Source organism: Panthera onca, chromosome F1, assembly GCF_046562875.1.
Source record: "Panthera onca isolate mPanOnc1 chromosome F1, mPanOnc1 haplotype 2, whole genome shotgun sequence".
NCBI lineage: Eukaryota > Metazoa > Chordata > Mammalia > Carnivora > Felidae > Panthera > Panthera onca.
In genome coordinates, this window is record NC_138355.1 from 7644941 (window position 1) to 7670001 (window position 25061).

The 25061-nt window shown below is 47.4% G+C and overlaps 1 protein-coding gene across 1 annotated transcript in view; it reads right to left on the minus strand.

Annotated features, from left to right (window-relative positions):
- The window catches only part of KIF26B (kinesin family member 26B), a 464521-nt gene that overhangs the window by 242684 nt on the left and 196776 nt on the right, over nt 1–25061 (minus strand). The window contains exon 4 of the mRNA XM_060644891.3: nt 1836–2002. Within this exon, the coding sequence (XP_060500874.3) occupies nt 1836–2002 (167 nt within the window). The remainder of the gene's footprint in view (nt 1–1835; nt 2003–25061) is intronic.

A 25061-nucleotide genomic window follows, 5' to 3' on the forward strand; every position in this document is an offset into this window, starting at 1 on the left:
TCACCACGGAGGGCATTTTACCATGGGACATCACGAAAGAAGGGTGCGTGCAGGACAGGAAGGTATTTTGAGACAGAGACCACATTCACCTAACTTTTCTACGGTACGTGGTGATAACTGTTCTATTTTATTGCTAGTCATCGCAGCTAACGTCTTACTGTGCCTCATTTACTAACTGAACTTCCTCACGGGCAGGTCCGTATGGGAGAAAACAGTGCACACGTAGGGTTCGGTACTATCCACAGCTGCAGGCATGCACTGGGGGCCTTGGAGTGTACCCCCCGTGGCTAAGAGGAGACTACTGTATTTCCTGTTACTTCCCACACACTCAGGTCGGCCCCACTGTGCACAGGACAATAAACACAGCACCGACCCACAATGAGAATCTCAGGGCCAGTGTTCTGACAAGCCTATGCGCTGCCTTTATTGTAGTTTTTAAAAAATTTGTTAATGTTTATTTCGTTTTGAGAAAGGGAGAGACAGAGCGTGAGCAGGGGAGAGGCAGACATAAAACCTGAAGCAGGCTCCGAGCTGTCAGCACAGAGCCCGACGCGGGGCTCGAACTCACGAACCGCGAGATCGTGACCTGAGCCGAAGTCGGATGCTCAACCGACGGAGCCACCCAGGAGCCCCTGTGGTTGTTTTCAACACAGGACACCAGCCTCTGTTCCTCCTCTGATTGCTCCTGTCCTAATCACAGTCCCTTCCTCATGTTGGTGCTTTGGACATTACCACGCACAAGGATGGCAAGAAAAACCACACGGTACTCCTTCCTCCCGACATACTAGCTGAGTCCACATTGAATCACCATTTATACAGCACTTCATAATTTACAATGATTGATCTTAGCCTTCAGGGAAATCTTGAGGTGCTATCCTCGTTTCATAGAGGAGGAAACTGAGGCAGACCTGTAACTCAAACCGCAGGCGTCTTCTGATTTCAGATCCGCGGTCATGTGTCCTACCTCCTGCTCGCCCAGGAGCTCGCAAATCTTAGAAGAAGTTTTCTAAAGTTAAGTTCCAAGGATCGAATAATGAATCACAGAGGAAACCAAAAAAAAATAAAAAATAAAAATAAATAAATAAAGCAGAGGAATCTGGTTTCCATTTCTGGCTTTGCTATAAATTAACTCATACTTTGACTTTCTTGGTCCTCAGTTTCTTCCTTCATAAAACAAGGGGACTGAATTAGACGATCCCAAAAGTGCCTTCTGCTCAGCTGTCTTTTGTCTCCTGCCCTGTCTCTGCTCCACTGCTAAAATTAGGCAGAAAACATTGTTGAAATACCTTTCAGTTTTTGTTTCTCATGTCTCTAAAGTCTCTAAGATTAGCTGGATAGTATATGGTAACTATCCACATACAAAAAAAAAAAAAACCTACTATCTCTTTAATAGTTAATTTTGAAGCAGTTTGTTTTCTGTGACGAGGATGTAAATCTGGAAACACCAACCACAGGGCTGTGCCCACAAAAGTCCTCGTCCCAGGAGGATATCCTTAGAGCCACGTATTCTTATGGCAGTGGCTCTCGACCCAGGGCACACACGATAAGGTCTGGAGACCTTTCTGGTTGTCACAACTGGGGAAGATGCTTTAGGAATCTCATGAGCAGGGGCCAAGGACGCTGCTAAGAACCCTGTGACACAGAGGACGGTCCCCCACCACAGAGCTGTCTGGCCCAACCTGTCAGCAGTCCGAGGTTGAGAAGCCCCGTCGGAAAGAGTCAAGTCCAAGAGCGGCCCCAGACTCTTCCTGGTGCTTTAGCTAATGCGGCGCACGCGAGAGGCTAACCAAGCGGGCTTGTCCGAAAGAACCGAGGCTCTGGGACGCCCCCCTTACCTGGCGAAGAAGGAAGCAGCCACCGAGGTGCCTGTGGAGGTCTCGCTGGCCACGCAGGAGCCCTGTGAGGCCGGGACGCCGCAGGCCGAAGGCTTGTCTGCATTGTAGCGATTCAGGGCTGCCTCGGTCAGGCCCTCCCGGCCCGTCTCCGTCATCAGCTGGGAGATCTGACAAGGAAAACAGACACTGAGCTCAATACCTGTGGCTCATTGCACTTCCCCAGCACGGCATCCCTCTCTGCTGGGGCAAGCGGGCCCCAGTGCAGGTGGGGAGGGGGCACTGTGGGGGCTCAGGGCCTCTCAGAGGCTATTTTCTAGCATTTTAGCCCCGGGGCACCTCCTCATTTTCATTAAAAATAATGGAATAAAATCACCCCCCTGACACTGTTGAGTTTTGATTATGCCTGTGTTTCCTGTCCATTTGGAGAGGAAAGCCTGAGCCATTAGCACGGTTTGCGGCCCAAGACCAGAGCAGAAACATCAACTGCTGGCCCAGATGCCGATAGACGGGTGGGGCAAAGACATCATTAAAGGAGAGGTGAGCCTGCTAACAAAGCGAGGAGTTAATTAAAACACTTGTTGTGGTTTCGGGGAGCAGTCAGCAAACAGCACCGAGAGAAGCTCAGAGAAACAGATACAGCCACCGTGGATTACCAAGTGGTCCCTTTTTGGAGGATTTCAACCATTTCAACAGACTTGATTTTCCTACTCATTCATTAAGATAAATGGCTTCCATTTTATTTGCAATCGTCCGCTGGACGGGGCTGGATCTGTTTTACCGAAACCCACAGGATACGCTAGGAAGAACCATACTTGTGGGCAAAATGAGAATCTTATGTAGAAACATACTTTCAAGGAGTGCTAATTCCACGACAAATGTAATAATTATGTGGGCAAAGCCTAAGCATGCTATTTGGAAAGCCTGTTACTTTAAAACTTCAGCCCATGCACAAAAGGGGAAAAAAATGTTAGTTTTACAAAAGAAAGAAAGAGCAAAAAGAAAGGAAAGAAAGAGAAAAAAGAAAGTAAGAAAAAGGAAGGAAAGAAAAAAAAGAAAGGAAGGAAAGAAAGAAAAAGAAAGAAAGAAAGAAAAAGAAAGGAAAGGAGAAAAGAAAAGGAAAGGAAAGGAAGGAAGGAAGGAAGGAAGGAAGGAAGGAAGGAAGAAAGAAAGAGAAAGGAGAAAAGGAAAGGAAAGGAAAGAAGGAAGGAATAAAGAAAGAAAGAAAACAGAAAGAGAAAGAAAGAAAGAAAGAAAGAAAGAAAGAAAGAAAGAAAGAGAAAGGAAAGGAGGAAAGGAGGAAAGGAAAGGAAAGAAGGAAGGAATAAAGAAAGAAAGAAAGAAAGAAAGAAAGCAAGAAAGAAACTTTAGTTTAAAAAAAGAGTCTGCCAGCCAGTTCAAGCCTCTTAAATGCTGAGTGGAAAATCCTTCTAATTGCCTAGAAAATACAAGTACAATAAAGCAAAGATCAGGAACAGTTTCCACTTTGTAACTGAGCAGGCCAGGAGGCCAGTGAAAGCGTCCCATTTGTTAACCTTTGAACATAAAAACATTTGTACTTTTCATTATTAGCAGAACAGCCATTACTCTGAGGTCCATTCACTTGAAACTTTGCTTAAATTCATGCTCTTACTTGGAAAGCTTTGGCATTTGCAGCTGAAATTTTGCCAACACATACTTTCTTACTCTCATTCATTCAACGGGCTGTTAGGAAACCTGACCCACGTAAGAGAGCCCAGGAAGGAGGCGGCAAAAGTAGCCCATGGCCTGGAGAACATTCCGTGCACTCAGCAAGGGCTGCTGCCCATGCTGGGGGCCTGTCACCTGTCCTTGGGCTTCTGCTACTGTCCGCGGGGCGCGGGCTCCGCTCGACCAGCTGCCGCCACTAAATAGCACTTATGAAGCTCCCGTGGTCCAGGGCGCCGTCCCCAACCACGTCCAAAACTATACCCAGAACCCACAGCACCATCTTGCTTCATGAGGTAGCTACAATCTACCAGACATACGCTGGTTCGGCGCACATCTGAAGGCAGTCAGGATAGCAGTGAGTGAACGCACCGCCAGGTGTGTTACCACGTATGTCCGCGGGCTCACGAACGCGGCTGTCATCTGATCTCTGCCTGTGGTGTTTCCTTTTCACTTCTGAAACTCTTCTGCCTCCCTGTGTAAGAAAGGACCTTGCAGGTGCCCTACAAACCCACAGAGAAGCCACCAGGATGTGGGCGGCGAATGGCGAGAGGCCCGACACAGAGGCACAGGCTTCTAGGTGCTTCCAGGTCCCCGAGTCTGGCCCGGGATGAATGCAAGCATCCTGTGGGCTCGTGGCTTTCAGGAACGTCACTAAACAGATGAACTTCAATGCACCGTCCTCCTTAAAAGACAGCTAGCTCCTGGCTATCTTTGCCGGGCAAGATTGGATCTCTCTTTTCAAAAAAAAAAAGTAGGGATTCGTGGACATGGGACACTCCATTCCCAAACCTGTAAGTAGAATTATTCAATAATCGATTGTTCTTAGAAATCAGAAACACAGAATGACTTAGAGCTAGAAGGGACCGCCAAGATCCTTCCCTTCAAAACCCCCTTTCTTACGTAAGGAAAACGGGAGCACAGAAGTGACTCGCCCAAGACAATGTGAAACTGAGCACAGGACCCTGACGCTCAGGCCAGTCCTAGACCCTCTTTCACTCCTATACTCTCTCTCTTCCTCCCTCCCTTCCTCCTAATTAAAAATATTTTTAAACAGATACAAAAAACATCAAATAATAATAAAACACATACAGGTAGATCCAGTAACATGATCAAAGAATGTTAGCATTTTACTTACCTCAGAAAATATTTTTTTAAGTGTCTTTATTTATTTTGAGAGAGAGGGTGAGCACAAACAGGGAAGGGGCAGAGAGAGAAGGAGAGAGAGAATCTCAAGCAGGCTCAGCACTGTCAGCGCAGCGCCCGACTCAGGGTTCGAATTCACGAACCGTGAGATCATGTCCTGAGCTGAAATTCAGTTGGATGCTTAACTGGCTGAGTCACCCAGTCGCCCCAGAAAAAAGAAATTTTTTTTTGAAGAAACCAAACGCTATGTAAACTTGAAATTGTCTAGGTCCCTGGTCACACCGCCCTTCCTCCCAGCACCCCGATTTCAGACACAGTGTGAGGATCTGGGTGGGGGGCAGTCCATGCCTTCCATTCCATCCCCTTCCCCCTCTAAGAGCTTGGCTGAGCTCGCTTTGTGCTTTCTCTTGAGCATTCTCCGGTTTTTGTTCTGCTTGTTCACAATGGGAAGAAGGGTCCCCCCCAAATGCCTGCTCCTGTAGGCTCCGGCCACCAGTAAATTCACGTTTTCATTGGTGTTTATGCCCAATAGCCTCTCCAGGGATTATAAGCTTTCAGAAATAATATACAAATAGCTACAGTCGTTGCCAACTTATCTCCCCTCACTCTCTGCCAGACAGGGTTCTGGACTTCCTTAAGCTCCTCAAACATACCCACTGCTCCTCTTGCCACAAAGTCTTTGCACATGTTCGCACTCGATCTGGAATGTTTCTACGTTTTGTTCGCATCCAAGCTCAAGAACTACTTCCTCAGAGAAGCGTTCTTCCAGACTCCTTCCAGCCTCTGGTGGATGCTGTTACAGAAGGGTGGTCTCTTCCTTCAGTGTCTTTACCTGGGTTCCGATGATGCATTTAACCAAAGATCACTGTTTCTCAAAACCCTAGGACGGTGGGACTGGGGCTGGTGTGCCCACCACTGTGTCCATGAAAATCAACCCAGTGCCTGGCACACGGAGATGGTTAAAACATGTTTGTGGAGTAAATCTGAGCGATTCTGATTTTCTACTTATTCTCTACATGTATCTAATTAAATCTTTTTTCCTTAAGTCACTGAAGTAAGAAGACTTAGTTCCTGTTATGGCTTTCCTATTTTGTTGGACTGTTGGGACACGGCAGGATTTTCCCCCTTGCCTGTCAGCACCCAAGTGTAATGTTTTGGTTCCACTGTGTGCTGGTTTAGGGATGAAAAGCTGCCTCCTTTAGAGTCTACAGATTCATTTGCTCATCTCTTCATGGAAACAACCATGTATTGGGTACTTAGTGCGTATAGCTACTGTGCGAGGCTCCCTTCCCTTCCCTTCCCTTCCCTTCTTCCTTTCCCTTCCCTTCCCTTCCCTTCCCTTCCCTTCCCTTCCCTTCCCTTCTTCCTTTCCCTTCCCTTCCCTTCCCTTCCCTTCCCTTCCCTTCCCTTCCCTTCCCTTCCCCTCCCCTCCCCTCCCCTCCCTTCCCTCCCACTCCCCTCCCCTCCCTCCCCTCCCCCTCCCTTCCCCTCCCCTCCCCCTCCCTTCCTTTCCCTTCCCTCCCCCTCCCTTCCTTTCCCTTCCCTCCCCCTCCCTTCCCTTCCTTCCCCCTCCCCTACCTTTCCCTTCCCTCCCTCTCCCTTCCTTTCCCTTCCCTCCCCCTCCCTTCCCTTCCCTTCCTTCCCCCTCCCCTACCTTTCCCTCCCTTCCCTTCCCTTCCTTCCCCTCCCCTCCCCCTCCCTTCCTTTCCCTTCCCTCCCCCTCCCTTCCTTTCCCTTCCCTCCCCCTCCCCTCCCTTCCCTTCCTTCCCCTCCCCCTCCCTTCCTTTCCCTTCCCTCCCCCTCCCCTCCCTTTCCCTCCCTTCCCCTCCCCCCTCCCTTTCCCTTCCCTCCCCCTCCCCCCTCCCTCCCCCTCCCTCCCCCTCCCTTCCCTTCCGTTCCCTTCTCTTCCCTTCCCTTCCCTTTCCTTCCTCCCTCTCTCCCTCCCTTCCTTTTCTTGTTGCCTAGAACCCACTGGCAGTCAATAAGACTGTACAAAAACAGTCCATAAGGCAGCTGGCCTAAAGCAACTTGTATTATCTCTGTTTAGCCAAATCTTTGCCATTCTGAAAAATGGTGGAGCTATACTTGTTCTTAGGAAAAGCAGCTCTAGCTGCTTTAATTTAACAATTAAAATCATATCCTTTCTAGGGATGTCTGGGCGGCTCAGTCGGTTGATTTCAGACTTTCCCTCTCGCTCTGCCTCTCCCTTGCTCTCTCTCTCTTTCAAAAATTAAACTTTAAAAAATCATATGCATTCTAGAGCATTCTGAGAGAGAGGGAGCCCCCTTGTTAGATCAGCTATCATCTTTCACACACACGGTTGCGAGGAGTTCTTCTTACTGAGGTTCTGTCATGCTTGGTACCAAGAATTTACTTTGCCTCAAGCCTGCAAACTACCCGTAGGACAATACCGTAAGTTGTAAGTGGATTGTTCCATTACAGAAGAAACAAAATAATGAAAGATGATGAAATCTGGCTACGAGAGAGCTGTTCCCACTCAAATTCTGTCTGTGGCTCTGTGAAACGGCAATAGCCAGTCACCGGATTGGTTCTCCACCAAGCAGAGAAGGTCGAAAGACCCGTATCTATGATAATTACAGCATCAGTAATAAGGATGCCCTGATATCTGTCTACCCCTCTGGCTTTGATAAACCTCTTCTCCTACGAGCCTCATCGGAAACCATCATTATTAGGTTAGGTAGACAGCTTGGCTATCATTCCCATCTCGCAGATGAGGAAACAGACCCAGAGGAGTTGTTTATGTAATAGCTTCAGCACCGGGCAGATTCAGAGAAGTAAACTTGGCCTAGTCATTGGCCTCGGGAGATGTAAAGAAGGCTCTCTGGAAAAACTTGCTATCGGCCAAAGACACGTGTTCTCCCTCCAACGGAAAGGGGTGTGTGGGTGATTCGATAGTGGGGAGCCTGCGAAATGTGGTATCAGCCAAATGTTTAAGTCAAAGAGGGCCTCGGGGGGCCGGAAGGAACAAAGGTCGGTGTGCGCCTGCTCAGTGTCTGCGGGGTGAGCAGCAGGTGCGGGCCTGGGGCTCGGCGGTGGGGGTGAGGTGGGGGGCCCCCCGTCGGCTTTCCCACCGACATGGATGAGAGGGCCGCCTCACACGCCTCGGGCCTCATGGGGATCCCCTCAGCCGTGAGGGATGAACCCCAGAGCCGGTTCTCAGGAGCCGTGCAGGGCAAACACTATGGTCCTTAAGGACTGGAGGGGTTTACGCTCCATGATTGTCTGGTGATAAAGCTAACACCTCCCCCACCCACGTTCCCGAGCTGTCCCCCACTCTTGGAGGCATGCCACCCACTCAGGGGCATTCTCCTCCAGGGTACCCAACTTTATCTCAGGACAAGCACCTCTCCTACCAATGTGGGGGGCTCCCCGGTCCCCCTGAATCAAAGGTGAGTCTAAGAGGGTCCACCTTTTTTGCTCCCAGTCATAAATACACTCCCTGTTCTCTTTGTAAAAATCTGCCTGGAAGACTGGCTACTCCAGAGGGCAAGGAGAGGTTCCTGGAGAACTAGGCCCTTTCTGGCCACCTCTGCAGCCCCGCCTCCAGCTCTGTAAGTCCCACCTCCACCTCTATAAGCCACACCTCCACCTCTGTAAGCCCCGCCTCCACCTCTACAGCCCCGCCTCCAGCTCTGTAAGCCCCACCTCCAGCTGTGGAAGCCTCACCTCCACCTCTGCAGCCCCACCTCCACCTCTCTAAGCCCCGCCTCCACCTCTGCAGCTCCCAGGGCCGATGGGGATACATTAGGCAGATACGAAGGGTGGGCTGTACCTTCCGTGGGTCCCCACACGGCCCTCCCTGCAGTCCTGAGATTGTCACCTAAATAAACTGCAATCTAAGAGAATGTAACCAGTTTCCCCACAAGGAAAGAGAGAGTCGGAAAGATTGAGTGAGTCAGGAGCTAGGGCCGGGCCCGGAGATGTTGCTCTGGGATGATTTCTATCCTGCCCCTGCCTTCAGGTCACCCCCCTCCCCCACCAGCTGCCCCTCAGGGCTGAGCCTGTCTCAGCATGGCTCTCGGGGCCCCTGCAATCCACTGAAGGAGAAAATACCCAAGACAGTGGGGACCCCCGAAACTTTATCTTCACTGCATAATTTGGAATCAGGAGGCTTATTTTTGTTTTTTACTTTTTTTTAAGTTTATTTAGTTTGAGAGAGAGAGACAGAGGGAGCAGGAGAGGGACAGAGAGAGAGGGAGAAAGAGAATCCCAAGCAGGCTCCACGCTGTCAGCACAGAGCCTGAGGTGGGATCTCACCAACTGTGAGATCATGACCTGAGCTGAAATCAAGAGTCTAGGACGCTCAACCGCCTGAGCCACCCAGGCACCCCACGGAGCCTTATTTTGATAGGACTATATGGTTTACCTCTGCTTTTCAGACTGTTCAGCATGAACTTTTTTTTCATGATTCTATGAAAGGTACATGAATCTTCTGTGAAAACACAGATTCCCAAACCTCCAACTATCCATCCAACACATTTGTAAAAACCTAAAGTTCCGGTGGCAGGGATTCATTGTCACCATGGAGTGTACATGTTACTGTCACCGTCTAGAAGCAACAAACCGAATGCTTGCTGAGGGTCCTAATCATGACATTTGGGTGGGGGTGGGGGGACTAGATTTTCACCACCGGATTTTGTTGTTTAGTTCTCTCTCTTTTTTTTTTAATGTTTATTTTTTGACAGACACAGGGAGAGACAGGGTATGAGCAGCGAAGGGGCAGAGAGAGAGAGGGAGACACAGAATCTGAAGCAGGCTCCAGTCTCTGAGCTGTCAGCACAGAGCCCGACGCGGGACTCGAACTCACACACCATGAGATCTCATGACCTGGGCCGAAGTCGGATGCTTAACTGACTGAGCCACCCAGGTGCCCCTTTTTAGTTCTGATTAAAACCTGCTTTTAGCTCTATCTCGGTTACACGGGACCATTTCACGAAAGTAACAGTATCTGTTGCTTTCAAAACGTGTGTGCATTTGCACACGTGTGTGTGTGCTTGCACATGTGGGGTCCTCAGTTGCCTGAGGTTCCCAGTTCTCATTCATGGGTACAGGTTGGTCCTTTTTACAATCTTTTTTTTATTTAATTTTTTTTTAATTAAAAAAGCATGAACAGGGGAGGAATAGAGAGAGAAGGAGACACAGAATCCGAAGCAGGCTCCAGGTTCCGAGCTGTCAGCACAGAGCCCGACGCGGGTTCAAACCCACGAACCATGAGATCATGACCTGAGCCGAAGTCGAACGCTTAACCGACTGAGCCACCCAGGTGCCCCGACTCTGTATCTGTTAATCTTAGGTGAGATTCATGTCTTTCAGCCACATTTAAATTTTTGCACAGATACCTCAGTATGAGGAACACTATATGTGTCCCCTCAGAAAAAGCAAATCTTACATTTGGTTATGATCTTGACCACGGAAACAAGGCAGAAGATGTCTGGCTCTTCTAAACCAAGGTTGGTTCCACACTGCAAATCGCAATGTGTAAGCCATTGACCTTTGACTTCCCTGCTGATGGGAACGGCTGAGAGCTTCGAGTGTGTCGGCATGGGGGTTCATCTTAAATGGCATTATTGACCCAGAAAGTCACCTCCTCTGACTCCGACAAGGCAGCCAGGAATAGACACCAACGATATCTATTTCCTGAGCAGAGACATCCATGGACAACAAACATCTCCTCCGTCTTTATGTCTAATGACATTATGACCCCCAAATCCCAGAAAATACCATCTAATAGCATTTTCTCTCAGGCAATTGATATCTCACTGTTGGGGGAACATCTCTTTTATTATTATTTATTGTTTCCACTGTCACTTAATGTTTTTACAGCTCTGCAAACAGTGGGCGCTCAATAAATATTTTGGTCTGGAAGCCAGGATGAGGATGGGGCTACAGAAAGCCCCCACCTGAACTCAGCTCTGGTTCCACAGCGTCTGATTTCGGCACACCTGCCCGAGTCAAACGCCGTCCTCCTTTACCTTCCTTCGCGCGGGCCAAATCACACCAAACAGCCGGCTAACATTCTTTCCCTAATGCAGTGCTCCCCACGGACTGGTTGTGGTCTTTTCTCCTTCCTGCGCTGTCCAGCCGCACCCCCTCGGCCAGCACCAAGGGGCCACGACGGGGTTCTTATGTCCCAGGCCTGGATGTTTGATTACCCTTATTATCTTAGCTTGCTTTGGCTATAAATTTTATTAGTGGCCATAAAATTATCCATCCACAGCATTTGACTCCGTGACCTCTCGCAAAAGAGAATTCCATTCACCGGCGCTGCCCAGGGCCGAGGAGAGCTGCCTCTTCTTCCCCCTCGATTTACAGCCTCACCTTCGTCCCGGGTCCTGCCCCGTGCGACGAGACTTGGCAAACAGAAAAGGCTGTCGTGTTTCAGGATTTCGTGGTCAGGGCTGAAATCTGGGCCCTCGGCACCTGCTGGCTGTTTGCTCACTCTGTGTGTTGCTAAAAGGTAAAGCCCACATGTTCTAGAAAAAGAGCGGGGTGCTGGAAGGCGCGATGGGCCGGCAGCATTTCAGTTTTGGACTCTTCCCTTCCATTTCTTGCTTCCAAGATGTGCAGCTCAAGGCAGAGCTCAGATAACCCTACGAAGAATGTCTTGTAACGAGGGCTAACTCTTGCCGTCGAGCTTATGATATTTCTACAGGTGCGTTTGACCTCACCTGCAGAGATGCTGGGTCGCAATGATTTTAACGCGTAATACCCAATTACGTGTTGCGGGGTGGTTTGGGTGACATATTCCATGACATACAAGGATACGAGGAGTCCAGCCGGAGAGGACTCTGCGGAACAACAGCAAGCACCCTCCACCATCGTCATCATGCTTGTCGCCATTTCTGAGCACCGGCCACGAGCCAGATTCTGTCTGAAGACCTTTAGGTATGTGTTGCCATAGCCAATCCCGACAACAATTCTGTGAAGTGGGCACAATGATCACCAAATAAGAGCTTCAACTCTGCCACATGGAAAATCCCCAGACAGGTAATGCCACTGGGCTTGGTTTCTATTCTTGAGTGTCTCTTGTTCCCGAGAAAGTACAGGTCCTCAATGACGCTGCCCGTCGGGAAATGGGGCAACAGAGAAACACTTTGCTAACGAGTGGAGGAAAGGATCATCTGAATAATTTTTCAATATGCACCAACGGCTCATTCTATCCAGCGTTTTGTGACTTTCATGACCAAACTGAAATAAAACCAAATGGTCTGAATCTTTCTGTAAGTGCTTTCACTCGCAATCTGCAACCAAGTGAACTCGGGCCGAGGAGTCGAGAGGAAATCACAGTCCTGATGAATCCAGATCTGACATCACGGCTGAGCCAGAGGCTCCTCCAAGGTCAGCTCTTAAACTCTGAGAGGACTAACCCCTTTTTCATGTACTGAATCACCCAGGGGCTGTTCTGCTCCTGGGGGAAGGTTACCTTTGGTTCCCACCACCAAATACTCAACCATGAGCCAACAGATCCCGGGCAGTGTTACCCACACTGAATGATCAGGGCCATCCCTCTCCGTGTGTTCCCCAAACCTGTCCTCACGATCCCAAAGCATCTGTGTGTTTTATAATTGCCTGTCACTGCTCTCTCTCTCCCAACCAGATGGCAGGCTCAGGAAGGACAGGCACTGGGTCTCATTCACCTCAGTATGACAGTCTCAACACGGAATATATCTGATGAACACATCAATTAATACATGCATTAAATACAAGCAAATAAAAATGAACTTAATTTAGGGGCACCTGAGGGGCTCAGTCGGTTAAGTGTCCAACTCTTGATCTAGGCTCAGGTCACGATCTCACGGTTCATGGGTTCGAGCCCCGCATCTGGCTCTGCGCGGCCATTGCGGAACCTGCTTGGGATTCTCTCTCCTTCCCTCTCTCTCTGCCCCTCCCCTGCTTGTCCTCTCTTACTCTCTCTCTCAAAAAAACAAATAAACGAACATACTTTTTAAAAAATGAAATTAATTTAGTTGTGTTGGGGTTGCCTGGAGTCTGTTTGTTTTTAAGAGATAAAGGTTATTTTCACCTGGTTTAAAAAACAATGAATAGAGTACATAAAGCTTTCTGCAATAAAATGAAGGTATTCAGCATGTAATTAACTGAGTATAGTGGTGAGACCAATGACTGGGGGAGGCGGGGGGCAAAGAAGGAACAAAGAAACAAAGAAAAAAGAGAGAAAAGAGAAGAATGAGAAAAAAGCTAAAAGAAACATACATACATAAAAAGGTGAACAAGGAGAGGAAACCAGCAACTGTTCCTCTCAGTCAGCTGGGTATGAGCATGTGCCAGCCCCAGCTGGGGAGCTGGAATGCTCTGGAATGTTGGGCGAGTGATCCTAGCAAGTCGGTTTCTTTCTTTTCTTTTTCTTTTTCTTTTTTTAATTTTTCTTTGTTTTTGAGAGAGACAGAGACAGAATGCGAGTGGTTTAGGGGCAGAGAGAGAGGGAGACACAGAATCCGAAGCAGGCTCCAGGCTCCGAGCTATCAGCACAGAGCCCGACGCGGGGCTCGAACTCACAAGCTGTGAGATCATGACCTGAGCCGAAGTTGGACGCTCAACCGACTGAGCCACCCAGGCGCCCCCTAGCAAGACGGTTTCTGGGAGAGGAGCAGTCAAGGCCAGAGCCGGAAGCCGGTACCAGACAAGAGCTTCAGAACCCTGAGGTGCTGGATGAGAAAATGCAGAAGAAACTCTGAAATGCAAACATCGTGTCAAAATGATGCAGCCGTTCCCTTTCACCTTTCCATTAAAAACAAAAACAAGTCCTAACCTTTAAAGAAAAGGGCTTACAAACCATAAGAGACTGTTAAAAACTGAGAACAAACTGAGGGTTGATGGGGGGTGGGAGGGAGGGGAGGGTGGGGGATGGGTATTGAGGAGGGCACCTTTTGGGATGAGCACTGGGTGTTGCATGGAAACCAATTTGACAATAAATTTCATATATTAAAAAAAAATATTACAGATAAAATGACAAAAAAAAATAATAAAGCAAAGGGCTTAGCAGGGTTGAATGTCTGAATGTCTGCATTACGTAATTTTGCAGAATGGCGTGGATTGTAAGTCACGCGCCCAAGGAGAAGCACAAGAAGAGGAAGAGACCGGACGTTAGGTTACCTAGAGCAGACGCAGCACAGCGCTCAATTCGCACACGGATCCTGGCCTTTTCCACCCAGTGTCCCCCTGCTGCGTTCTGTCTCGAGAGCACATCAGCATGCGTCTTGAATGCTTGGAAAGCTTTCAAGAAAACCAGCCGTGCGTCATGGCCTGGAATTTAAAATGTGCATTCCTCGGGGGCACTTTTACTTCCTCATATTTTCCTTGAGCTCCCGTGAGGAAAAGTCAACAGGGGCCTTGTAGACAATCCTTTGGCTCTAAGTGACCCACCAAGATGTGCACAAAGCAACCTTGCATCTTGGGCAAAACGGAGGACACGTTGTTGGGAACCTAACAGAGGCAAGCACACGCATCGCAGGTGCACGCGCGTGCACACACACACACACACACACACACACACACGTGCACCCCTCGGGAGCCTAGGGATGGTGGAAGTGAGGCAGGGGGTGATGCCTGCAGCTGTTGGAGCCCTGACACCAGGAGCCACGAGAGCCCAGGAGGTGTTTGGGGCTCCAATCAGCCAAGGGAGGGGCTTTTCCTCGTTCGGAGCCCATTCAAGGAAGCTGGCCGCACTGGGACTCATCCTAGATTGTAGGATTTCTTCTGCTCTGCCCTGGCCAGCTCAAAACCACAGCCACAAAAGAAAGGTGCCTAGTCCCAGAGACAGGCTGGACCAAATGGAATTGCCAGTGTAATCCCGGTGCCCAGCAAAGGGTGCGCGGTGCATCTGGCACTCAGGAAATGCTGCACGGAATGGTAAGAGCGAAGTCTGGGCCTGGCTTGGTGGAACACAGCATGGCAGACTTTGGGCAAGTCATTTCGCCTCTCTTAGCCCTAATTTCCCCAGCTGGGGGGGTCACGTGACCATGTCTGGGATGAAATGAGATAATGCAGCTGAATGTGCTCCGTGGTTCTAATTTTGTTTTAATGTTTATTTATTTTAGAGAGAGAGAGACAGACAGACAGAGCATGAATGGGGGAAGGTCAGAGAGAGAGAGGGAGACACAGAATCCATAACAGGCTCCAGGCTCTGAGCTGTCAGCACAGAGCCCGACACGGGACTCGAACCCACGAACCGTGAGATCACGACCTGAGCTGAAGTCGGACGCTTAACCGACTGGGCCGCCCACGCGCCCCTTGCCCTGCGGGGCAAATATAAAGCAGGGACATTTAGAAATAAATCCTCCTGTTTCATCTTGAGAGTGTCTTCCTCATTCAACATTTGCTTGGCCTGTAGACCAAAACATACAAATGCACCAAGGACAACAACAACATTCCCCACCATTGTCTCCAACCATCCATGGTGGACCAGGCACAGACTTTGCCTGAGGGTCAGCTGGTTGTTCCGAAGCGAGGTACGGGCTCTGACGTTTCCTGCTTGAACTGCCCTCGCATCTTCTGCACACCAACGGCAGGAAATGCCAAATCCCACACTGTCCAAAAAGCAATCGCCCAAAAAATTTTAAATGGAGCTGGAAAAGTCCTTAGATATATCCTAGGCTGACACTCACGTGTAAACATGGAAAGGCTGTGGGCAGGAGTGGTGAGGTGGGCTGTCCAAAATCACACATCTAACGTGTGGCCAACTGCTGCACTCCTGTGTGCGCCCCAAAAGCCAATGATAGGACGGCAGCACTCTAAAACGCCTGAAAAACCCTGAAATACAGAGAGAGAAAGAGAGTCTCGGTCTCTGTAAGCCAGGGGCTTGGTTCTGGCCAAAATGGCTGGCTGTGGGACCCTAACAGAATCAATTAACCTCTCCACAACGCCGCTTCCAAAATCAGAGACCTGCCACGAGGCGTGTTAAATAAAAACACTCTGCAGAGTCCTTCTCCTCAAGTAGCAACAGGCTTGGGACGCAAAGCCGGTGCTTTAAAGCCTGCCATTGAAAACCTGTGCAGGAGGAGGAAACATTTCCGGGCTCACCTAAAATAATCTGGCGAAGAGGTCTGAGGTTGCTGCCTTCGAGGCTGTACAAAGCTCATAATTTAACCTTTTGTATCACCCTAGTCCTACAGGGCCAGGATGCACAGAACAGCGTGGTAGGGTTGCTTCCCGGAAATCTCTGGATTATTGATCCTCATCAGGCCTAATCTTGTCACCGGACTCACGACAGACGTGGCATCTGACGATTTTCTAAATCGGTTCACCCAGCAGATTCGGATTGTTAATAAAATACGCTTATTTATGTATGCATGTTCTCATTTGTATTTCATTAGTAAATTTCACTAGTAAAATTTCACATGCTCCTTTGGAGCATGCTTGAGAAGTTCAACAACGTTGGGGTATCCCTTAGCCCTTCCCTAACCCCAAATTCTCAAATTTCAGGATATTGAAAACTCCCGCGCCTTATCAGTCATAAAACTAAACTCCAAATTTCATTTTGCTGCTGTCAGATTTCTTCAAGTTCATAATTTTCTCAGCGCCCCCCCTGCTCTGAACAGAATTAGCAAAGAGACAAAGATTTGCTGTGTGAGCTGACATCAGGGAATTGCATGATCTCGTTCTGTCTTCACTAACTAAATATTCTACCTCTTTCTGTTGTGGCCGTAGCATTCCATCCAGTGTCCTAATTTCTTCACTTGGTGCTTCTGCTCAAATTTCTCCTCTGTTCAATTAAGATGTTGGTTTTCTCTTCCATTGTACATGCTATGGCTTTTCCCAAAGCTCGGCTATACTTTCCATTTGTTAGAACTTTATAATATGGGTCAGGCCCGGCAAAGTCAATACCAACTAACTTATTGTGAGCATATCTAACTAGATTCTCCCAGCTAACAAATCAGAGCGAGCAAGTCTGGCAGACCCCGACGCCTCAGGGATCCCAGCCACTGTGCTTTATTCTCGAAAAGAGCCGGACCTGTGAGTTCATCTCTTTGATATCTGCCCTTTTGTTACAAACCTTGGGTCCCTGGAGTCGGCTATTTAAAATAGAACTGATCTTTGGGGATTCTTGTCTTTCATACACACTTGAAAAGCTATTCATCCAATCCTGAGTTAAAAGACTCTAAAACTGTATTAACAAATCAGTCTCCCTGCAATTCCCCCCAAGGTTGAGTTCGTCTCCAAACAACCTCTTGAGAAAAAGCAATCACTTCCACCTCTCCACTAAGTCTGAGCCTCAACTCCCCAAACCGTGATTCTGCCCTTCACCCAAAGAAACTTGAAGTCGGCAGGGCAATCAGACCAACAGACCCAGGGTCTCAGGTCTGGAGCGTGGAATCAGACAGGCCATCTCGGAAAGAGGCGGGGGACCCAAAGCCACAATTTTCAATACAAATCGAGAATACACGGGACTTGTAGTACCCCTTGTTAGCGTGGACAGCAACGTATCCATTTGGAAGGTCCTTTCCACAAACGCAGGGAATAAATCTTGCCTTCGGAGTTCCATTACTGCCCTGAGTTAACCCTCTGGGCGGAAGTATGGAAACGCCACCGTGTGACTTTCTACGGGGCTAACCACCAGCACGTTCAGAAAACATCACCAAGGGCAACACAACATGGATGCATTTCTTTTTATTAAAAAAATTTTTTTTTAATATTTAGTTTTGAGAGAGACACACAAAACGTGAGTGGGGAGGGGTACAGAGAGAGGGAGACACAGAATCTCAAGCAGGCTCCAGACTCTGAGCAAGAGGTCAGCACAGAGCCTGACATGGGGCTCGAACTCATGAACCGCGAGATCATGACCTGAGCCAAAGTTGGGACACTTAACCGACGGAGCCACCCAGGCGCCCCAACATGGATGCATTTTATAGTTAGCTTAAGATTTAGTAGATTGTTTTCTTCCCAGAGCCTAAGATGAGAAGAAAGTAAATACACGTGAGTACACACACACACGTACACACACACACACACACTCACACCCTGATCAAGCAGTTCTTTGAGAAACTACTTAGGAAATGCACAAACGCACATCTGACAATCACTAAACACATCCACTGAGGAAATGCATAGAATAAAGAACTTCACGTTAGGCTGGTCTTAAAAGGAGCACATCCCCAAAGGGAGCTGTCGGGAGTTATGGAAGCTCCTTGGTCCTCGAGAGACCTTTGAGGACAGCCAGAGTGCGTGCTCTCTAGAGCGTCGGCAGTGTAGACCCACTGAGAGGAAGCAATAAACCAGATGCCTGCAGGAAAACTCTTCTCAACAGTAGTTTCTTGGCGGGTAAGAACTTTCAACATCTAGAATGGAAACCACTCCAGCCCTCCATTCACTGGGGAGGAATTTCATCAACGTCCCAGGCAGAACTTGGTGCAGAGTGAACCCTACGTGTACCAAGCCTTCCCCACCGTCTCGGCTGATTGCGGAGACCAAGGCCGGTGTTTCACGTAGGTGATAATCTTCTCCCTTTCACTTCTCAGCCTCCCTCAATTTAAACTACCTCTTGCTATTGTCCCCGTCAGTAGATTTCTATGTGTCAAATCCGGTCTCCCGAAGTTTGGCTCAGGAATCACGCTCGCTGTAGATCAGACTTACTTTCAATTATTAACTAGTCACAGGGAAGGGAAAGGCAGTATTTATGAAAGATGCTTTATCTTCAAATTCTGGAAACACTTCCCTCCACTCCAGGCCACCACGGGGATCGTTTGCCACATTCAAGGGTCAAACATGAAAAGGCAGTGGTGGGAAGGAGGGGCGTGGGCTCGCTCTCTGTCCGGCCAGCCCGCCAAACCACAGACAGGAAGGACTCAGATGAAGGCACCCCATTTAAAGGAACTTTGTTCTGTTTGCGCTTTGTCTAAATCCCAGAGTGGGAGATGCCCCACAATAAGCTACTTGAACCCTTTTTCTCTACAAGTCTCCAGCTGAAATACAGTATGTGGGAGTTCTTTCAATAGCAGTTATGCAGGCCTTTTCAGAAACTAGATTTGAATGCCTCGTGGTTACCGACGGGGAGTGGAACGGCTCCACAACAGACCTGAAAGCCAGTGGCAGCCCCCGCCAGCCTCACCCCTCCTACGCTCTGGCCAGGCCTTCTGGGGGTTTCTCAGCGAGCAGCCCTGTTTCCACCTTTCCACCGGGAGCCCCGGCCTTGAGAGAACTGACCCTCCTCCCTGTTCACTGCTGTTATTTGCACTGCGGTTTATCTATTCGAAGCCAGGGCAATAAGAACGAACTCAGCTAAACTAAATTGGTCCTTTGTTTGCCATTACCATAAAAATTTTATGTAGGAACTAATAAAACCATGCTTTACGTGCACAGTTGCACGGGCTTACACAGGCAATAATATCCAGCCAGTTATACCCATAAATTCAGTTATAGACACTTAGGAATAAATATTTTATCTTTCCCAATGTTTGCGTTTATTGGAGGGAAGGTGTGAACACAGAAGCGTATGGCCGATCTGAGGCTGCTAAGGGCCCTTACGTCTCCCCGGATGCCTCTGCTCGCGACAGGGAAAGTCCTTTCCGAAGGTTCTGGATAATCTTCCCGATTCTTTAGCCTCTTAAGAGTGAAGTATTAATCATACCGCCAGTCTCAGTAAGTGGAAAGCTTTTTACAAAGTTTTTAAAGGGGCGCCTGGGTGGCTCAGTCAGTTAAGCCTCTGGCTTCGGCTCAGGTCATGATCTCACGGTTCATGATTTCAAGCCCCACGTCGGGCTCTGTGCTGACAGCTCAGAGCCTGGAGCCCGCTTCGGATTCTGTGTCTCCGTCTCTCTCTGCCCCTCCCCGACTCATGATCTGTCTCTGTCTATCAAAAATAAATAAATACTTTTAAAAAATTAAAAAACATTTAAAGAAAAAGGTGAAATTAAATATTTAATTTAACTCAGTGTATCCAAAATATTATCATTTCAACATGTATTCAATCTGAAAAGACTTTACTCATGAGATATTTTATATTCTCTTTTCATATACTATGTCCTGAAGATCTAATGTGTATTTTACTTAGACCACAATTCAATTCAGAGTAACCATATCCCAAACGTATATCACATATAGCCAATGGCTACCATATTGGATAGAGATCTAGAGAATCCTCCACTAGTCAAGGAAAAGAACTTCAGAGATATCTCGTTATTGATGTGATCGCTTTATACCCAGCGGGCACGCCTCCCCCAGGTTATAATTATGAATCTAGATACTCTCAACTCAGAAGACATTAAAATCACATGCAATTTTTACAGTCCATTTTTTTCCTGTTTATAACTCATAATAACATAGGCAAAGTTTATAAAGTAAACTAGGTAAAAAGGATATATCCAGGACAGCCAAAAAAAAAATCTATGTCAAGAGTGATGAGGAGTAAGTTAGAAAGTGTTACCAATCTGACCCTCTGCCAGCCTTCAGAGTCTCTGAAGCCTCTTCTTTAAAAGTAACTTTTTTTTTTAATTTTTTTTAACGTTTATTTATTTTTGAGACAGAGAGAGACAGAGCATGAACAGGGGAGGATCGGAGAGAGGGAGACACAGAATCCGAAACAGGCTCCAGGCTCCGAGCTGTCGGCACAGAGCCCGACGCGGGGCTCGAACCCACGGACCGCGAGATCGTGACCCGAGCCGAAGTCGGCCGCCCAACTGACTGAGCCGCCCAGGCGCCCCTGCGAGGCTCACAAACGTAGCTGCCGTCCGCCCACCACACAGCACCATTACAATACCATTGACTACATTCTCCGTGCTGTGCCTTTTATTCTCGCGACTTATTGATTCATACCTCCCGGTCCCCTTCACCCACTCTGCCCATCCCTCTACCCCCGCTTGCCCTCCGGCAATCATCAGTTTGTCCTCTGTACTTATGGGTCTGTTTCCGTTTGTTTACATTCTACATAGAAGCGAAATCCTATGGTATTTGTCTTTCTCTGATTTATGTCCCTTAGCATCATACCCTCTAGCTCCATCCCTGTCGTCACAAATGGCAAGATCTCATTCTTTTTTAACGTTTACTTATTTTTGAGAGAGAGCAAGAGCGAGCACAAGAGGGGGAGGGGCAGAGAGAGAGAGGGAGACACAGAATCCAGGCAGGCTCTAGGCTCTGAGCTGTCGGCACAGAGCCTGACATGGGGCTCGAACCCACAACCTGTGACCTGAGCCGGAGTCAGACACATAATCGACTGAGCCACCCAGGTGCCCCAAGATCTCATTCTTTTTTATGGCTGCGTATAGACACCACATCTTCTTTATCCATATCTATCCACATCTATCAATGGACACTTGGGCTGCTTCCATATCTTGGCTACTGTAACTAAGCTGCAATAAACATAGAGGTGCATATATCTTTTCAAAGCAGCGTTTTCATTCCCTGTAGCCTCTTAAGTACAGATGCTTTGGAAAACAAGAAGCCAATTTTTTTTCCATTTAACCTTTTTTTGCAAAGAAGCTATTCCGGATTTCTGTAAACTTTCAAACAATGTATCTTCTATTACTTTTCCACCATCCCTCTGTTTTTTTAGATACCAAAGACGACATTCAGATGAGGCATTTTGAAGTGAGGGATTACACCAAAAGGTCAGTCTCGTAGCTCTGACTCTTTAAAGTAAGCTTTGGTGAATTATTCAGTTGCGCTGCGACTAAACGCTGCCATCTGAAAATTCATCCCAATAATCTAAGTCTGCATGTGTCTCGCAAGTGTTGGGCATATTTTTTACTTGATGTGTTGTAACACTTAATAATGCATATTGACACACATTAAGCAAGTCGCTCTGCAAGGCAGAGACTAGAATTGCCGAATACACCCTTTACTGAGCTAACCAAAGCATTGCACGCATAGAAATGCTTAATTATCCCATGTGTTGCTGCTGTGGACTCATAAATTGCATAAAAGGGCTGAGATAAGGACTCCCGAGTAAACGCAAAGGTATTTTTTTTTAATCTGTTTCTGGATTCGTAACAGTGTGTTGTCTCAAGATAAAACAATCTCAAAATGATCTTTTTCGTCTGCAAGGACAAAGGAAAAACTTCTTGGCAGTAAGTCAGATTGACAACAGGGGAATTTGAGAATGATCTCAAAGCTTCTGATCCGTTTTTGTGTTTCAAATCAAATAAAGCAGGGTCAACCATGTATAAAATACAAAGTTCCTTACCCCCCTCTCCTTTCCACCTCACGTGTGAAAATATTTTCTATAGAATGAGAGTGGGCTTGGATTCCAGAGAATCTAGCTTTGGCTTTCAAGTGAACAAAAAGAATAGAAGTGTTTTTATCTAAAGGTTTAGAATAAGCCACTAAGAAGACAACTAACTAATAATATGACTGTTAAAAGATCTTCAGAAACAGACACAAAACCATGAATTGCAGCCTAATCCTGGTCTGAATCCTGTACCAGAGGGGAAACAATGTTATAGAGGACATTATTGGGTCAACTGAAAAAACTGGAATAAGAATGGGAGATTGCATAAAGTTACTCATTGATGTTAATTTCACTGACGTTGAGACCTGTACTCTGGCTACACAAGAGAATATCCCGTTTCCTAGGAAATACACATGGAAGTATTTTGGCGTAAAGACTCATGGTGTATGCATCTTACTCTCAAGGACTCAGAAAAAAATAGCGAACAATAATTAACTTGGATACGGGGAAGATGGGTGTCCTTTGCACTATTTTTATTCTTGCAAATTTTCTGTGCATTAAGTCATTTTTTAAAGATTTCGAATTCCCTGAAGAGTGAAGAAACATGGTGGGGAAAAACTTCTGAGTCAAATTTTCCTTGGAGGAAATTATACTGGGCCATCCCTTGTCCTCTCTACCTACTTTTCCCAGCAAGCCTCTGAACTTCGCTGTCCAAGACGCCACGTGATGACCGGGCGCACATCTGCCAACGGGACAGCTTCTCTTCAACCCAGCCCTGCTCTCCAATGAGCCGCAGTCCTTCTTCGTGGCTTCTCCACAGAAAGAAGCGTGGGCTGTGAGTGCCGGGTCTCAGTATCAGCCCAGGTGTCTGTCTCCTGCTCTGACTTCCACGGGGAGAGATTCAGAAGGAGCCTCCGTCAATGGTTAAAGCAATCCTCACAATGGCTCCGAGAGCTCATGGACACAGACACAGGCTCCCTGGACCTTGGCTGCCTGCACCTGCCTTCACCGGCACCTAGGATTATGGAGGGTCAAGGTACTGCCTGGGTCACAGAGTAAAGGAGCTGGAGCGTGAAGGCATTTTTACTGCCCTCCCCCTGCCCCCTCAGGACTGCCCGCTTCCTTTGAAACAACCTAATCCTTCAGTTTAATACCAAAACAGTGTGGAACCTTAGAGGTCAGCAAATCCGCCCTCTCTCCTGAGTCAGGGTACTTTTCAGGGTACTTGTCCTTCAGCGCCTTCTTGGAATTCTCCAGAGACGGGCAGCTCCCTACTTTACAAAGCAGTACGTCCCGCTATTGGATAGCTCCGGTAGAAAGTTCTCCTCTGCAGTCAGCAAGACCTGCTTCCCCAAAATGGAAGAATCTGAGAGCAAAGATCTTGTCTTCTTCACTGAGCCTCCTCTATATGCCTTGACATCAGGCACATGATAAATAGCTTGGAAATGAACAAATCAATTAATGGACAGTCTACATCTTGGCTCCTATATTCTCTCCCCAGGAGCAGTAAAAGTCACGCCCACCGTCTCTTCCAAATACAACATCTCAAACATTTAAAGACACCTTCATGTTCCCTCTTCTTCTTTTGTCCGATCTCGCCAATTCCCATGGCCCTGCCTCACCTGCACAATTTCTAAAATGTGTCTAGTTACAGTCATTGGCCTTCTTTCACTCATTCACAACTCATTCATTCATTCATTCATTGCCAAAAGCATTTGTCTTTAAAAAAAAAGGAAAATGGGGGGGCCTGAGTGGCTCAGTCGGTTGAGCATCTGACTTGGGCTCAGGTCATGATCTCGCAGTTTTTGAGTTCGAGCCCCGTGTTGGGCTCTGTGCTGACAGCTCAGAGCCTGGAGCCTGCTTCAGATTCTGTGTCTCGCTCTCTCTCTCTGCCCCTCCCCTGCTCATGCTCTGTCTCTCTGTGTCTCAAAAATAAATAAAACATTTTAAAAAATTTAAAAAAAGGAAAATATAAAAAAAAATAATAAAATGGAAATAACCATGTGAAAACAGGGTCTAGAGGAGAGATCTAAGGTGACCAAAAAAAATTTACACAATTCTTATGATTCATTTTAAAACTTGATTCTCATGTTCCTGGTGCAAAATTGAATGGGGAAACATTATGAGTTTCATAAGTCCTTATTAAGAGGATGAAACAGACCAATTTCTCAGGAGAGATAAGGTTATTCACTGGATCAAGGACAGATGTCTTGTGTAGGGCGTTGTAAACCCTGGGAAATTGAGCCATGTGATGGATAGTCATTGTCTGCACCCCCCAAAAAAACCAAAAAACACAAAACCGGCAAATGTTGAAGCCAAATGAGAATAGTTGTTTCTTATAATAATTTTCTGATGAAAGCTTGAAAGCAGAAGATCAAGACACAGTTGCAAGTGGATGGATGGTTATAACAAATGTTGAGTTGGGGCACCTGGGTGGCTCCATCGGTTAAGCGTCCGACTTCGGCTCAGGTCATGATCTCACCGTTCATGAGTTTGAGCCCCGTGTAGGGCTCTGTGCTGACAGCTCGGAGGGAGCCTGGAGCCTGCTTTGGAGTCTGTGTCTCCCTCTCTCTGCTCCTCCCCCACTCACTCTCTGTCTCTCTCTCTCAAAAATAAATAAACATTTTTAAAAATTAAAACAAAAAACAAAAAACGTTGAGCTGATTTGCTCCAAACGTGTAAATATCTTCTTCCATGTTTTAACCTTACTCCAGGATATAACTCAGAATAGCTGGATAATTTGCTACTTGTGTTTTAAATTATTGACCCTTAACCTAATCACTCTTCTGGGATTTGGAGCACTGGAGAGAACAATTGAGATCACACTCTCTTGTGCGAGTCAGAAGTACACCGATCCTATACCATTGATTATGTGGCCTCATAAATTTTGAAGACTAGATAAATAACAGGTAAAATTAGCCTTTTGTTATAAAAATAAGGATTCTATTCAAAGGTGTAACAACCTTGCTACAAAACAGGAAGAGGTCACAGAAGTACCTACCCATGAGGCCAGGGTTTTCTGCAGGACTTAGGTTTGGGAGGGCAGACTGTCATTGTGGCTAATTTTGACATTAATCTTGCTAGGTAGAAACTGTTCCCACTGTTTACAGATTCAGTAGCAGAAGCCGAGGCTCAGAGAAGCTTGCCAAAAATCACAGAGCTAGAAGTAGCCACGGGAGAGTCGACATGTCAAGCCTTCTGGCTCCAAATTTTAAACTCTGCCCATTGTATCGCCTGGCCTCCCCGAGCCACACTGTGCT